General features: G+C 40.4%; 1 protein-coding gene across 1 annotated transcript; it reads right to left on the bottom strand.

Moving 5' to 3' along the window:
* Positions 1 to 4: 4 nt before the first annotated feature.
* On the bottom strand, positions 5 to 15,852 carry chst14 (carbohydrate (N-acetylgalactosamine 4-0) sulfotransferase 14). Its single transcript, XM_034081172.1, has 2 exons — positions 15,459 to 15,852; positions 5 to 1,370 (listed from the first exon to the last, which is right to left on the bottom strand). Exons 1-2 carry the CDS (start codon positions 15,750 to 15,752, stop codon positions 543 to 545), a joined length of 1,122 nt encoding a protein of 373 aa, XP_033937063.1. The 5' UTR covers positions 15,753 to 15,852; the 3' UTR covers positions 5 to 542.
* Positions 15,853 to 18,056: the final 2,204 nt, after the last annotated feature.

The raw sequence follows: 18,056 nt of genomic DNA, 5'->3' as shown, positions 1-18,056 counted from the left end.
TCACTAAACTTCAATTTCTGTTTAATAACAGGGTAAACAGTCCAAAGTGTTGGTAAAGATGGGGGACAGATTGTGGAGGAAAGGTCGACGTAGAACGAAAACACACAAAGCTTGATTTAAACCCACGACTCAGTGAGCAAATAGTTTGTGTTTTAGCCTGCTCAACCACTGAAGGCCCACAGAAGCTGTTAACCCTTTAGCTTCTCCAATAGTGTAGAAGAAGAACAAGCCAAGTTTGGTCTGGCAACCTTATTTACAACTGCATCAATATATACTGAATTGGTTAATTTACTGTAACAGTGCATGACGGGAACATGTTTAAATGGAACAAAGTCGGTTCATATGTTTCTTTGTCTTCAGCTAATTTCAAGCTTTAGTGGTTCTGAAGTTAAGACCAACAATCTGCATACTGCGATAATATTAGAACATCTCAAGTCAAAATGTGTAACAACTATTAAAATACTGTTTCTTCCCCAGTAATACAAATAGTAAAAAATAATGCTCTATAAAAAGTTCTCTCAAAACTATGAAACATTGCACATTTAATGCCGGCAGTGTTCAGTGGTTGTGTTGGGGAGATGATAAGCAAAGAGGGAAAAGTCTAAAATGTATTTGGGCAGGAGTTCCCTCAGTAGCTTCTGTGGTAACGTGCACAGATAATAATTTAACGTCTCCGTGGTGACCGGCTTGTACCACGTTTGCCTCTCAGGGAAACGAACATGAGGAGGCGCTCCAATGCGCTGGAGCACAAACTCAGAATCCCTTTCAAGGTGCTCATAGGAGCCGATGAAGTCATAGGACACGGCACAGGGTTGGCATAAGTTGTACACCGGCATCCAGTGCTCATTCATGTGCTCTGCGTCCGTGTCCAGCAAGTAACGGACAAACTCTGCAAACGTCACATCATCTCCTTTAACCGGCGCGTCCTTAGCGTGAGTTTTCCTGTACCGCTTTACGATCTCCACGCCGTACTTTTTCTGGTAGGACTCGATCTCTCCAAATTTGTTCCTGTATGCAGAAAGCAAGCGCTCCATTGGCTCCCGCACAAACATGAACTTGAAGTAGTGCTTGAGGCGATATTCGATCTGCTCGGGTTTAAAAGAGGACAAAAACTGCAGGTCGCTGTGGTGGTCCATCTTGATGTTGACGTCCACACTCTCCAGATCCCCGTTCAGAACCTTCAGGACCCTCTTCCAGTTGGAGCAGGCCACCTTGGGGACGTAGCAGTACAGGAAGTGGTACTGATCGTTCACCAGGATGTGCTGCAGCAGCGTCTTCCTCTGCAGGGGGGTGAGGGACATGATGCTGTGCGGCATGTTCTTCTGGCTGCACATAGACCTGATGGTCCGGTTACGGATCTCTTGAAGGATCTAAGCGTGAACACAAAACAGTGACTATTTTACAGATCAACAGCAGTTAACTAGTCAGAGTTTGTATTATCCTATGGAATGCCATTTAAGCCAAAATTAAATAAATACATATATATGCCTATGAAATAAATCCTGAAATAAATAAATGAGGCAATAAATACGTATACATGTATTTATTTCATGGGACTTTTTTCATAATGACACATTTATTTATTTCAAGAGACTCGTATTTCATAATGACGCATTTATTTATTTCAGGTGACTTGTATTTCATGATGAGACATTTCCATTCCTTATATGCAAATGAACGGGGCGTGGTTAGCTCACAGATCCAGAGACCCAGACCAAAGCACCACACTGACTACTCGAGAAGAGGAAGAAAATGGAGGAGAAGGACTATAAGGCAAACTACTAAATTATCAGAGTCAGACATCGCATGTAATCTGATATTCTAAATTTCACCCGCCAGAAATGTTCGCTTCTTCTTCGGTGTAAATTGTCCGTTGGCAAACCAGTTGGCTTCTTCTTCTCTCGGTTTTTTGGTGGATTGCAAACAACTTTAAGGTGCATACCGCCACCTACTGTACGAGTGTGTATCATCATATCATTCCATCTCTTAACTCATGGACATATCTATGATCTAATCCAAAAATAAATAAAAAAACATAAATAAAACAAAACAACAATCTATGATCTTTCCTGACTTAATGTTAGATCATTTTACCTACCCCAGTTTCACTAAAGGTAAACAGTGCCTTTCTGGTAGCTCTTTCTCCCTCTCCTTTTGTTCCCAAAATACCAACCACACTCCATTCCCTCTCTGCCTCTAAAACGTTATCCTTTAGTTTTTCTCTTTCAGCTTTATAGATGTTGCACATTTTCTTTAACTCCACAGTTCCTACACTTGTCACTGTTACTTTTCCCCATGACATGCAACGTAACATTCAATGCTGTTTGATTTATTCTGAGTCTAGCTATCATCATTTCCTCCCTTCTGTTTCTTTCTTTATAAATATTTGTCTGCTGGCATACCAGCGACCAGCATTTATCTATCACCAGCTTATGTTAGTATTAAATATACAATGTATTCTGGTAACTATCAAAAATAAAGACATTGTATAGTGTTCACAACAGTATTTTTATTTAATTTAATAAATATATCATCTAAAATAGATGCATTTGATTTAAAAATAACAAATAATTCAAAATGTAAACAGCAACAAAGAAATAATTTTTTTTTCTCTTTTTCTTGTTAATATCCATTATCTTCTCTGTTATGTATCTTCCGGTCTTTGCCAATCTGGCCAGCATTTCTTGGTCCTCCACGTCTTTCTCGTACAGCCACTGCTTGAAGCAAACTGAAAATAAGAAACAACAATGTTTTAACAAATCGTATTCAATTATGTGATGATAGAACTGCAAACAGAATAGCTGTAACTTTAACAAAATAAATAACTCAGTTACCTCTAATCATTAACCCATGTTTGTATCATTGAGTTAACTGTGTTGCTGCTAGCATACATAATATATACCTGACGTGGAAACGTTACTCGTGGATGGGGCTACAGAGCTACTAGAAAGACAGTCGAACCCGGTGCATTCCTCCGTCTGAATGTGGTGCACTTTTGCTAAATGTTTAGACAAATAGCCTGTGTTACGGAGCGTCCACACAGCAGCGTGCATTGACGCTTGGCGGTGGGCGTGTCTGAAGCTTGGGGATTTTTTGCGACCAACAACCAATCACATGAATCTCCCGCCCCCGACATACAAAGCGAAGTAAACTGGATATAAAATCCCCAAACAGGCGAAAACCTACCAGTTTCACCCACTGTCTCTGCCACCTCTCTCCATGCCTCGCTCCTCCGGTTTGTATCCCGGTAGATGAACAGAGACTGATCATACAGCACCGGGTGATTCACTACCGCTATAATTAATTTTCCCTCCATTTTTTGGAATATGAGGAAATGACCTGCGTAGTCTCTCCCAGCATACACGCGGTTTGATTGGCTTGCGCTTGTACTGGCAGATTTGCATAAACGGGATTTCATTGGCTGACGCTTCTGCCGAGGCGCCAAAAGTTGAACATTGCTCAACTTTTGAAGCGAATAACGCCAGCAACGCTCCATGTCGCTTCCCAAAATGCAGTTCGGCTAAAAGTGACGTCACCCCATTCAAAGTGAATGGGCAGAAGCGTTGTAAGCTTCAACACACGCCACTGTGTGGACGGGCCGTTACCGCCCTTACATGCTAAATTCTTATTGCACTTTTGGCAACAAGCATTTTCCACCTCAAGACCGGACTCTGAGGAAAATATTCGTTGTGTCCAAACGGAGGTACTACAATTTCCTTATCAGTCTGTGACGTCGACCAGCCCAGAAATACTTTTTCCCATTGACTAACATGGAGAAAGAGACGTCTGTAAATCGGTGGATAATTTTTTTGAAACTAAATAAACTACCCAGTATGAACTATTGTATAGCCCTAGAATCATTAAGTCCTTAAAGTTGTAAAAGCCGAATCTAGATTTATTCTCTCCATTCGTGAGCCGAGTGTGAGCTCGGGGGCGGGGCTTAAGGGGCGCATGCTCTGTGAGCGCACAAACGGGTTCTTCTGCTCTGACAGCCAGGCATGACAGGTAATCTGTGATGTTTCGCTCTCTCAAAAGTTGGACCATTTTGTCCTCATGCGCCAATGAGCAGCTCTCATAGGAAAGAACGAGACCCCTCCTCAGACGCTGTATCCAGTTCTTATTATACATCCATGCTCAAGACGGGTAACATAACTACCCTCGGGGTGCTTAGTTCTCTCCGCCATGTGTTTGTGTGCGCGCATGTGTGTGTGTGTGTGTGTGTGTGTGTGTGTGTGTGTGTGTTGCTGCATGTAGCAGGTTCTGTGTGTAAACTGCCCCACCCCCTCGCACACCGACAGGGGAGAGATCTCTCGTCTGGATTGGAAAGATCGAAAATAAATCATAGACGCACTTTGTAGTCTTATTGCATATTAGAAACGGAGTTGGCGACAGTAAGACTGTGATATAATGTGTATGTAGATCTAATACATATAACATCTATTTTTTAAATGTCTCCAGTACCGATAAAAAGATCGATAACATTGGACGTTAACGGTACCACGGTCTTTAATAATTCAGCCCCGGGGCCCCGTTAATACTGGGGCTCGGTACCCATCCCTAGTTTTAATTATTACATCATCAATATTACATTTCGAATAACCAAGTACTTGGTATCTCACAAAGAGCAAGTGGCTAATGCTGCTAAGAACATACCTGGTGGTGATGGTGATGATGGTAGCTCTTCGCTGCAGGATCAGGTCGATATCCTCCTAGCAGAAGCGATTGCCTTCGTCGTTCTCGTCCATGATGGCTGCGTAGGCTCCTTTCCTCAGCAGGTCCTCGATCTCCTTCTTGGAGAACTGCTGGACTGGCTAAAGGCGACGCAGAGAGACCTTTACACAAGTGGATTTAGAAAACTCTTTTTGAAAATAAACTAAGCGTACTGCAACAGCGACTGACCCAAAAATGACTTGGCATCTAGAAATATGACAGATTTTCTTTTTCTCACCCCGTTGTTGTTGCCTTCTTTGTTCCCACTCATGCTCTGCAGGACGGCAAGGTCCAGCTCGAGCTTCAGACTAGCTTTATCCAGCATTTCCCTCTCATAGTTTCTAGTGATCAGACGGTACACCTTCACCGCCTTAGACTGGCCAAAACGATGACACCGAGCTTGAGCCTGAAATAAAAAATTAAAAGAGGGGTCAAAAGAGCATCATGTGCAGCTGCTGTTCAACGTTTTTAAGCATTAAATGGGAAAATATACACTTAAAGAACCGAGGGAATAAACGGAAAGACTGTTGTTGTTGTAGCCCTATTGAACTATCTTTAGGACGGACAGAGCCGATATATATATATATCGTACCTGCAGGTCATTTTGAGGGTTCCAGTCAGTCGAATATCACACAGGTGTCTGCAGCAGTGAGGTTAACAAGTTCTTGATCAGGTGTTTGATGTGGGCTGGCATGATCCTTTCTGCAGCGATAAATAAAGAAAACAAAGAAGACATTATTAATAATAGTAATGATGGTAACAACAATAATATTAGTATAACTATTTATATAGCACTTACACAATAATTGCAAAGTGATTCTCACAACAAAAATAAAGAACAAAACAATATCAACAATAAAAAAAGTAATTATTATAGGAATGTTAAGATACAAATAAATTATAAACATTCTAAGAGGCCGACTACAAAAGGTAGACTCAATGGCTCTTGATTACATCAATGAGCAGTCCCAAAACATGCTGCTGTTTAAAAAGAAATATGTCCAGATTTCTTCTATTTAGTGTTGGATCATTTGTTGTATTGATTGCTGATGGATGTTAAGATATGTTTTACAATTATAACAAAACGATTATTGGAATTGGAATCAAAAAGTTTACAAATCGTAGTTTTAATAAAAATGACTAGCAATATAGGATTTATTCAACAGCGGTAAAGCATTAAGTTGCTAAATTAACGTACACTGAACTGTAAAACTTACCACTATTTAGGAAAGGACAGGGGGCCTCATTTATAAAGGGATATACGCTCAGAAAATGGCGTATGCCAGTTTCTACGCAATGTTTGCGTTTTATAAAATACTAACTTGACGGGAAAACGTGCGGTCCTCCACGCAAACTCTAACCCATGCGTACGCACTAAGCACAACAACGGGAGATACGAGAAACTGCGACACCGTTGGCAGAAGGAAGAATGGAGAGAAATATGTGGAAATAATACCATAAACAAAATGTTACCTCTCATTTATCATATGAAGAATTCATTTTCAAACATTGATTAAAGCCAATCTTAAAATGATTAAACAAACGCCTGTTTGAGACTCCTCAGTGCACACAAAAACATAACTTGGAGAAATAAATAAATACGGATATGTTATTTAAAACCACCTCGAATATGTTGTGTTAATGTTATGAAATGTTTTCTCATAAATGATGTGGTTTTCTTTTTTCTTTTGGTTGTACGAGCATGGTTTTATATACTACCACGTTTAATCACGTTTTATGCCGTTTGCTAAGACTTGATAAGTCGCTCATAAAACACAGGAGGTATGGAAGCTAAGAACACCATATGTGGTAAATTGTACAGCTAATAAAACACAACACATTAGTTGTATATCCTTTAACTGGTGGATATAGAGTTGCTGCAGTGGAGACGCTGCGCACAGCTGATCGACAACTGGGACACAAGCCACCAAATACGAAAACATAATTCAGATCCAGTCGTCATGACTCCACTCCGGAGGGATTCCCCGATCACTTCTTACAGTTTCTCATCAAGGGGGTGTCCCCGGTACAAACACACTGCCTGAGGCTATGTGTATTTTTTTTGTCATGAACCTTTTTCGGACCACTTATTTATTTATTTATTTTGGTGACGATCCCATCTACTCTGGTTCAAACGGCATCCACCAAACAATATGATTTATCTCGACCTCCCCAAAATAACCAAAATCTGACACGGTGTGAGATGTCTTTTTTAGCTGTTCTGTCGTCATTTCCTGCTATCTTCTTCATAAAGTCAGTCAGAATGAATGAATTAATGGGCGTTTCTTTGACTATTTATAGGCAAATATATGGGCGTTACGTGAAGCCCGCAAAAGCTGCACCGCATTTCGAGTCGATTGTGATTTATAATCTGGGAGAATGGCGGGTGTCGTGTTTCTGCTGTGCCTTTTCTTGGCTGTGCTGGACAAGGAGAAGATCGCTAGTCGTCCTGAAAAATCTACTGGATTCGGGTATGTTCTGCCGCCCGCAGTGGACATCCCCTGTACAGTTTCGGAGGTGTTGCACAAACAATTGCTGGTTGCACTGTCACGGACATTCATTTCGGAAAATGTTTGTCTTTCTCACATGCCTGCCACGATGGTCCTTCAGAATTGTTTTTTAAACTCTAATCTCACTTTCGCGAGGTTTGCTGGTGACTCTAGAACAGCTGACAATGTATGTGTGGTGATTAAGAGGAAAAGGTGCTTGGTATTTTTATTGTTGTTACTATCAGGAAATGTACAGCCAAATCCAGGTCCACCGAGCACTATTAGTCAAATAGCTACTCCTGCTGATTTTATATCTAGATCTGGGCTAGGTTTAATTCATTTAAATGTGCGTAGTCTGTTACCTAAATTAGATTTTCTCCGTATTTGGGCGAGTTCGACTGATGCTGATGTCATTGTCTTATCAGAAACGTAGCTAGATAAATCCATTTTGGCCTCTGACATATACATAAATGGTTACAGTGTATATCGTACTGACCGGCCTAAAAAAGGTGGTGACGTTGCCATTTATGTGAAAAATAAGTTTTGTGTAACTAATATGGTTTCCAAATCTGTTAGTAAAATTTTTAGCCGTGAATATTGAGGTAACAAAGGGTCAACAGCTCATGGTGGTGGGCTGCTACAGGGCCCCTTCGGCTGTCAAGGACTCTTTATCGTCATTGGCAAAACTGTTATCGCAACTTTCCTACAAGGAAATAGTGCTGCTTGGTGATTTTAATTGGGACTGGTTAACTTCTGTGTCAGAGGATTTTAAAAACCTGCGTACCTCTTTGAATTTTACCCAGATTATAGACAGTCCTACTCGCCCAAATATTAAGTCCCCAAATAAATCCTCCTTAATTGATCTAATTTTAACAAATGTTCCACATAAATACTCATCTGTGGGTGTATTTGCTAATGATGTGAGTGACCACTGTGTTGTAGCCACAATTAGGGACACTAAGGTCCAAAAGGTTAAACCACGTATCATCACAAAGAGAGACAAAAAACACTTTGTGGAGCAGGGTTTTTTACATGATCTGTTTGATTTTGATTGGGGTAAAATCGATCTGTGTGCTGATGTAGAAACTGCATGGTCTTATTTTTATCTTGGTTTTATGAAAATTATAGATAGACATGCACCTCTGCGTAAATTTAGAGTGAAGGGACGAAACAATCCCTGGTTTTCTGCTAAGCTGTCCAGTCTCCTTCATGAGAGAAATAATGCTTGGGCTAAGGCTAGGAAATCAGGCTCAGAGGTAGAATGGCTACGTTTTAGGCAGCTAAAAAATAGCTTCACATCTCAAATAAAAAGTGCTAAATCAAAGTACTATTTGTCGGTTACCACAGAAAACCTGAATAATCCTAGGAAATTTTGGAAAGCCATAAAATCGATTTCCACTGGTGATATCCCAAATGAGCTACCTCCGTGCCTCACCACAGCATCTGGCATTATATCAGACAGGGCTACTATGCTAAATTGCTTTAATGAGCATTTTGTGTCTTGTGGCTCTCTGTTTGGCTGTGTGGCTCCTGTGAACGCTCCAATCCTTGACTCTGAACAATGTGGTCTGGAAAACCCTTTCAGTTTTACTCCTTTAACTATTGGTATTGTTCATGAAGCATTATCCAAGTTAGATCCTAGGAAACCGGCTGGCCCGGACAACGTAGAACCTTTCTTTTTAAAGATAGCTGCAGATTTTATTGCTCCACCTCTTACTTCTCTTTTTAACCTCTCCCTCAGCACGAACACAATTCCAAAAGTATGGAAGTCTGCTTATGTCTTGCCTTTACTGAAAGGAGGGGAGGCAACTATTTTAAATAACTATAGGCCAATCTCTAAATTGTCAGTTCTGGCTAAGGTGCTCGAACGACTTGTGAGTGAACAAGTAAAGGAGTTTATGTATAAATGATATCCTGTCTAAACATCAGTCAGGCTTCAGAAAGAAACACAGCACCATCACTGCGACAATGAAAGTGGTGAATGACATTACTAGTATTTTAGATAATAAGCAGAGTTGTGCAGCTCTGTTTATTGACCTTTCCAAAGCATTTGACACCGTTGATCATCGCATTTTAAAGCAGAGGCTACTCAGTATTGGCATATCCAGCCATGCAGTGGGGTGGTTTGTAAACTACCTCTCTGAAAGGTCCCAATGTGTTCATTTTGATGGACTGTCTTCTGAATGGTTAAACATTTCTAATGGTGTACCACAAGGTTCTGTTTTAGGACCACTTTTATTTGCCATATTAACAGTGTAGGTGATAATGTGGATGAAGCTACTTTACATTTTTATGCGGATGATACTGTGATGTATTGTGCAGGTCCCACCATTAAAGAGGCTGTTGTTAAATTACAAGCTGTTTTTAACACTATTCAGACTCAGCTCTCTGAATTAAAGCTTCTTTTAAATGTGGATAAAACCAAGGTAATGCTCTTTTCAAAAGCTAAAAAGACACCAGAGCCTGTTTTAGATATTGTAACTACGCAAGGAATAAAACTTGAAGTTGTTGCCTGTTACAAATACCTTGGTATCTGGCTTGATGATTGTCTCTCTTTTAAACTCCATGTCAATAACCTGCTTAAAAAACTGAGGGTTAGGCTAGGTTTCTTCTACAGAAACAAGTCCTGCTTCTCGCTTGAGGCCAGGAAAAAACTAGTCACTGTGACCTTTTTACCTGTGCTGGACTATGGTGATTTGTTGTATATGAATGCACCTGCCAATTACCTGAGCAAATTGGATGCTGCGTATCACAGTGCTCTGAGATTTGTCACAAATTGTAAAGCGCTTACACATCACTGTACACTGTATACCAAGGCAGGTTTACCATCACTCTCTGTACGGAGGCTCAGTCATTGGTACACGTTTATCTATAAAGCTTTGTTGGGTAAACTCCCGTATTATATCTGCTCTCTGATAACACAGAGAGTTGCAAGCAGCTATTGTCTGAGGTCATATGATGTAGTCTTGTTAGATGTGCCAAGAGCAAGGACTGTCTTAGGTAAGACAGCTTTTATGTGCGCAGCTCCACTTGCTTGGAACAATCTTCAGCAAGAATTGAAACTGAGCAATCTCATTCCTCTGCATGTTTTTAAAGCTAGGCTAAATGAAATGCTTGCTGATACTATGGGCACTTGTAAATGTCTATAACTATGTATCCTGTAAATATAATGTATAATGTCCTTTATTGTTTTATGTTTCATGTGGAACCTATATGCTGCAGGTCTCCCTTGAAAAATAGATCTATGATCTCAATGGGACCAATCTGGTTAAATAGAGGTTTGAAATGAAATGAAATGAAATAAAGGGAAACCGGCATAGGAAGTGCTGTACGCACTTTCCTCGCCGGTTTGGTGAATCGGAAAATGTCGGAAAATGTCTGTACCTATTTTTTGGATTTCTACTACGTAAGCAAACTTCCCACGTGAATCCTACCCACGGCGTTATAAATGAGGCCCCTGATCAGAAGGATTGACTAGTAAGACAGCAAAGAGGTGGAGGAGGTCTCTGTCATGTACCAAAGTGCTTTACCTGATAGAACACGTTCCACACGGAGCAGCAACCATCCGGCTGGGCCTTTTGCTGCATATCATCTCCTCCTTCTCCACTGTTTCCAGTAGATATCTACTGCCTCTGTCCAATAAAACTGAAATGCCCCAAAACAATCATATTTAAAAAGTTAAAAACAATAACTTGCTTTTGGCATTCAAATGTATTAGAATCTCACCTTGTTCCTGGATGTCAGGAAGGCGTTCTCTTCAAGTCCGCAAACCAGTCATAGGAGTTCAAATGCAAAGCCTGAACGATGAAAAGAGCGAGACTTACATTTTACAAGATAAGTAATACCAGAGCAGTGTTTACGACATGCAGAGAACAGATCAAATCCCCTGACAGACTCACACACTTTGGTGATGTCCTCATCTGATAATGATGTTTCATTTTTAGCAGCAAAGTAACATTACTCAAGGTATATGTTGGACCCAACTCATGTACAGTATGTTTTGCATCTCCTCAACAATGGTCTGTATAGTTGAGTAGAAACAAACTGTCCCTACAGTTTCAGGTAGATTAACAAAGAAAAGTTTGCAATGAAGCACAAAACCCCTCTTTGTATTAAGCTAGCTGCCACAGAAAGTACAGCTTAACATGCTAACCTGGTAGAGTTAGCTAACGTTAGCTAACTTCATGTCCAACTAAAAACCTCTAACGGGCATTACATTGACGATTTTAAACACAACTTAACTCTCTCAACTTGTAAAATAACGTTAATTTAACATACCCTTAAATAACTACATCACGTGTTTCAGGGGCAACACAAACTGCAGAAAACGTTAGCTGCTAACTGTTGTTAGCTAAGACAGCTAGCTCGTAACAATAGCCTCCTAGCAAACGTAAGGTTACGTTAACATTAACTTAACGTTGTAAGAAAGCAAAACGAACCTTCGAGAAATCTTTTACTCTCAGACTGGGTGTAATTGTGTAGCGTTGCTTACCTCTAGAACAGGGGTGGGGAACCTTTTTCCTCTCAAGGGCCATTTCAATTTTTACAAAATCCTTCGAGGGCCGTACAAATTATTGAACTCAACGTCTGCTTAAAAAACTAAAATCACAGCCCATTGATTTTGCCTTTCTTTCATGCTGTGCAAAGAAAAAGCAACCTCTTAATCCAGATATTTGACCATGACCCGCGCATGCATGCACCGTGGCATGACCACCAAAACAGAAATATATGGACACAAGATGTGTGCAAATGTATTTAGTTTCATATCCATGTGGACATGATTTAAGTGGGGGGGGGGGGGGGGATCTAATCTCATCTAGGGGGGTTTGGGGGCATGCACCACCAGGAAGATTTGTTTTGAATGTTGAAGTTAAAAGCATCAATCTGGTGCATTTTGAGAGTAAAATTAATAGATCTATGGATACATCTCTCAACACCCACATGAAACAGAACTGTAAGCAGATCTTTTTCTTTATGGATATTTTACAAATCACTCCCCTTTTAAACTGTATTCTTGTTTAATAATGTTTTATAATCTTGTTTTTTTTACTGTCATATAGTATTTTATACCTGTTTACTTTATTCTCTTGTTTTTTGATAACTATAATGGTCATATAAAGATGTGCCTTCACCTCACTGGTTGGAGAGAAAGCTTCTTATATTCGTTAGCATAGCTAGCTAACCAGATGCTAATAACAACAAAGGTATTGACTGTATGATCAGTATGACAGATGAGCAGATCGCCACTGGGCTCTCAACTAAAGACACAGCCACGCAAAAACTGCGGCATGTGTATGGCTCCTTATGGTTACTGCAATTTGTGAAGTCCCGGCCCGGAGCCGCGTTCTGGTGCTCTCCGTTAGAACTAAACCCCTGTCAGACGAGACACATACCACGTGATGACACGTTAGGCTCGTGTTGTGTTCAAGGACCCTGACCTTGGCCAGGAAAAACAGGCACTCGCTTGTTTAATTTTCTGCGGTCTAGATTTCTTTTCTTTTTTGCGTGTGTTTATAAATTACCTCGAGGGCCGTACCAAATGGTCTCGCGGGCCGTATACGGCCCGGAGGCCGGAGGTTCCCCACCCCTGCTCTAGAAGGACTTTTAGCTGTTTCCCAGAGAAGAACCAGTTAAGCACAAGAATGGTTCTTGAACCGGTTTGGTTTATTGGCAGTTTGCAAACCACTTAAGAGTACTGGAGTGTGAAATAAAAGCTAATAGGCGCATTCACACTGCGGTACTTTTCCCACAAAGGTTCATGCGAACTTGGTTCATGCGAACTTAGTTCATGCGAACTCTTTAGTTCGCATGAACTGGAAAAAGTCCCTGGGGGTGGATTAGGCAAATGAAGCCGCTGACGTCACTTGTTCTTCTTCTGCTTTGGGTTTACTGGCAGGCCGCAAACCACTTCACGGCGTATACTGCCGCCCAAAGTCCCCGGCCGGAAGTGCCCGGAGTTGGGGACTGGCTTCAGTAGAAGCTGCTGGGACTCCCAGCGAGTAAATCGCCAGAACGCCGACACCTCCTCATCTCCACCGCTCCCATGTTTTATTTTGTGTTGCCATAAGTTAGTCTCTCTGCCTTTCTGCGCTGGGCTAATGCTAATAATGCTAATGCGAGGATAATAAAATGGCGGCTTCACAAAACTCTTTGGGAGTTTTACGGGGCGTGGTTTGAGAAAAGAGCTATATTTCTGATTGGCTGGGCAGAGAGCAGGGACTTTCGAGGGGGTAAAAAGGTTCGCATTAACTAATTTTAGTACCGGCTCTTTTTGGTGTGAACGCGATCATGAACTAAGTTTGCATGAACCTTTGTGGGAAAAGTACCGCAGTGTGAATGCGCCTACTGAGTCAGTGTCGTGGTGCTGTTGCTTTGTTCTGGATCTGTGAGCTAACCACGCCCCGTTCATTTGCATATAAGGAATGGAAATGTCTCATCATGAAATACAAGTCACCTGAAATAAATAAATGCGTCATTATGAAATACAAGTCACCTGAAATAAATAAATATGTCATTATGAAATACGAGTCTCTTGAAATAAATAAATGTGTCATTATGAAATACAAGTCTCTTGAAATAAATAAATGTGTATTTAAATGTACATGTATACATATTTATTGCCTCATTTATTTATTTCAGAATTTATTTCGTAGGCATATTTATATATATATATAATTATTTATGTATTTATTTATTTATTTAATTTTGGCTTAAAGGTGGGGTAGGTAAGTTTCAGAAACCGGCTCGAGATACACTTTTTGTTATATTCCATGGAATGCTCTTAACATCCCGATAGCAATGAATATCTTAAGTGCTTTGACAAAAAATCCATAAAAAAATGTCATCTGTAATAGCCGTAATACTGTAAAAAGTACAACCAATCCTAAACGGATTGGATGGCCTACCTGCCTGTCAGCCTTCCATCGGGGCACAAACTTATCTCGTGCCCTCATTGGTCATGTGCGCGTTCGTGTGTGTTGGAGGAGGGGCTCTATTGCCCGGTCATGTGCAGATACATTACAGCTTGATACTCCAAGTTTGTACATTCAAAGTGTCGTCATTTGGATGGAAAACTATTCTAAGGAAGTGGCAGATTTTCTCCGGTTGTGTATTTTCAAATTCTAGCGATCTCGAGCCGGTTTCTCAAACTTACCTACCCCACCTTTAAATGGCATTCCATATTATGCAGCCTGTCAAAAGAGCTGTACAACATCAAGGCATCTGAAAAAAATCCCCCTTATTGTGTCATCGTGATTTCATCAAGGTAATCTAATTTTGGGCTTGTAAATGTAAATGTTATAATACAAAGCCTGCATACAAGCTTATGATGTGGCATTTATAAGATATGGACTATAAAGTTGAATCATGGGAAAAAAACAGAATATCTTGGACCCCTTTTTAAAGTGACCAGATGTTTGAAAATGGCCAGACTTGTTCAAAAGCAATATACCCACTTCTTTACACATGTAAGATCAGCAGTTTCACCAGACCAAATTGTTGCCTTTTGGTCCTCCTTTTATGGCTTGCAGGATTTTTTAAGATCACCATAAAAAGCACATGTGTTTTTGATTAGAACAATAACAAACCATAACGTTTTAGCAAAGTGTCTTATGGTTTTCCCTTTGATCACCAACTGAAATAGTTTTTTTTCCCCCATGGCATCACAAACAAAAAAGCTGTGTCGAGCCTTAATCCTACAGTGATATTGTACAATGTGCAGTCACAAGACGAATCAAATCGCCTCAGGCAACACTAGACCTATTCACACGTCACACACTCCACCCAACACACTTGGAAAAGGTGAAAAAAGTGGCTTGATTAATACAATAAAAAAATATTTAAAAAACTGGTACTTGTGGGTTATCGGTCCCCACTTTTTAATAGCGGGAAGCTGGCTCCTCCACATGAACTTTTTCTCAAAATAACAAACATTAATCCTAGGGGGTAGGGTTATTTAGAGAGACTGAAAAATGTGCGTATTTAGAGTCTGGAAAAAACAAAACAAGTGGTGACAGATAACCCACAAGTACCAACACACTATATTCAATCAGCTGAACACTTTATATGGCAGTTATGTAAATGCGAATTAAGGCAAGCTAGCACTGAAGTTTAAACCGGTAACTAAAAAAAACCACTTAAATATATTGATGAGTTTTGTGTATTTTGAACATGCAATAGAAATCGATGGAGGGGTACTTGAATGCTGTGAGTGTGCCTCTGTCCATAAACCTAGGGAGCCACTGCATTACATGACTGTACCTGCGAGTCCACGTCCTCAGCACCCGGGCTGAGCCTCCCGACCTGCCGCATGAAGTCCTGCCGCTTCCCGGCCCCCCGCGGTGGAGGTGTATCCATGCTGCTCAGCATTCCTTTCTCTATCATGAGCAGCAGGCCTCCGGAGGCTACGATCACCAGGAAGGTAAGGACCGAAGGAAGCACCGCGGAGCTCCGGCGGACCGAGCCCGGGATCACCGTGGTCCTTAAGTTTATAACCGAGCTGTTTCGCAGTCCTCCAGACTTCTTCATCCCGAAGTCCTGCCTGCGAGGAAGCATAGTGTGTCCGGCTGGTGTGTTCAATACCTCGTAGCCTTTTAAAGTCGACGGATAACTAATGTTAATACGTGAGAAAACAAACCCTTGGTCACCTACCACGTACCCATAGTTAATAGAGGCGAAGTCCCTCCCCTTCCGAGAGCCTCCATGGGACCCCGGAAGCGGAAAATTATACATTGAAGTCAATGGAGAGAGAAAAGTGATCTTTTGATCCCGTTTGAATTGTGCCACGAATGACACATATGAAGTTTGTCAATTTAAAAGAACATTTTGCAAGTCAAAAAAATTAAAATGTGTCGTCAAACTGTGAAGTTACACATTTTTTTGTGTGAAACCGCTCAGCGAATGACAGGTCACGCACAATACGCGTCACCATCACAAAGACGGCTGTCACTTTAGCAAATTTCACCTGATTCTTTCAGAATGAGGCGAAAAGTATAAAACGAGGTGCACATCACTACAAGTCTGGGCATGTTGAGTCTGTACATACACGAAAGGGGAGTTAGTCGGTTCTGTAAGAGCAGCGGGACCGGCTTTACAAGATGTTGGTGAGTAATATGAGTGCAATTAACGAAACCTGTTAAGCCCCAAGCCTGTTTTTCAGGTTTCAGGCTCGAAAATGACATTCCCAAAACAAAGGACTATAACTTAACTTCTAAAAGGGTTATATGAATAATTTCTTTTATCAAAGCAAGGTCACATCTGTGAGTTGGATGTAGAAGTGTCAGAATCAATAAAGATGTTTCAGTGTCAGAGTAAATCCAGATGGAACATAGTCAAAAAGTGTAAATTCTTGTCTCCGCCCAAATAAAACCCATTACTTATAGTGAAAACCACCCTTGAATGATGGGTTAGTAGCCTAAAAGCTTTAGCAATCCCAAGTATAACATATAATAAGTACCCTGTATCAAGATTGAGGCAAAACAAGTGAGAATTGGCCTTTTTAGAGAGATTTAGCAAAAAAAAGTCCAAGTGGACTAAGCTTTGGGCACATTTGGTTCTATCAGTGCCATGTAACCTTTTTCAGGTACCAGACTGTAAAAATCATCGTATAACATTTAATTATCACTATAGGTATTCATTCCATAAAAATAAAAAAATTATTGTTAACATTTTTAAATAAATTAAGTGTGTGTGTGTGTGTGTGTGGGAAGTTCCCTCTTTGCATGAGATGCATGTATACTTGCACAATAAAAATTAGGAAACTTAGGAAACATTTGACTCCAACTGGAGCAGATTTATTTAAAAAAAATTAGCAACACACTATACAAGAAGCATTTTTTGGGTAAAAAAAAAAAACTTTATACAAACCCTGAATGTTACAGTATTACTCCAGTAAGTCATGCCATGCCCTGTAACAGTTCTTTTTGGTAGTGAAGCACAGAGGGACCTGACACTTCCTGCAGTACACAGGTGTCTTCACCTCGATCTCAGCTTTCAGAAAATGTGTTGTTTGTGTTGAATTATAAATGATCGTTTTATGAGTTATGAGCAGAAATAGCAATTGCCCGTTTTTGCCATGGGCTCATTTAGAGGCTTCTTGTGAGATTTTTTTTCGTATCGTCAGTTAGCCAAGTTTCCTCCGGTCAGATGGGTATGGAATATTAATAGTTTCATGAATGACACTTCAGATATAGCAATGTTGCTACATATATAGCATTTTCGGACCTGAGCTCGGGTGTGGCTTAAGAGGTGTCAGCTTGCTAACATTAGCTAACAAGGTACACTAACGTGTTTTGTTTTAGTAACTAGTTTTCTCCTTAAGAACTTTGTGGTCTCTGTGTATGCTGTGGATAACATTAGTGTTCACAAGAACAAGGTACACTCCCGTGTTTTGTTTTAGTTGCTCTTCAGATTGAAGCGGCCAGTTTTACATCGACTATACTGTATGTGTGATCTCCTTTTACATCTCGTTGTGTCATTTGAGTTTATTTGCTTTGTGTAGATTCAAGGATTTTGGTTATCTTGTCAATTTGTTTGGTTATCTCGGCACAGCTGTGTGTTACTCCCTCTGGTACACTGGTATGTGTTTTCCTAATGTAGAGAGCATTGATTAATTAATAAACTACACGCTGAGTCTAGATCCTGACCAAATCCTTTTTTATTGTTGATCAAATGTTTTTCAAAAATGTATTCATACACATTTAGAAAAATACAATGTACAATCACAACCAATACAACACAAATTACAAAAAATACAGAAAAACAAACAATAACAACAATCAGACAAGAGGACAAAACTATGGAAAAATAAACCCTCCCACCCCCAGATCCGGACCATCCTTGTATTATTGCTCATTCAAT

This window comes from Pseudochaenichthys georgianus, chromosome 4 (genome assembly GCF_902827115.2).
Source record: "Pseudochaenichthys georgianus chromosome 4, fPseGeo1.2, whole genome shotgun sequence".
Taxonomy (NCBI): domain Eukaryota; kingdom Metazoa; phylum Chordata; class Actinopteri; order Perciformes; family Channichthyidae; genus Pseudochaenichthys; species Pseudochaenichthys georgianus.
The sequence above is the reverse complement of the archived record's forward strand: the minus strand, read 5'-3'. Positions and strand labels throughout refer to the sequence as shown.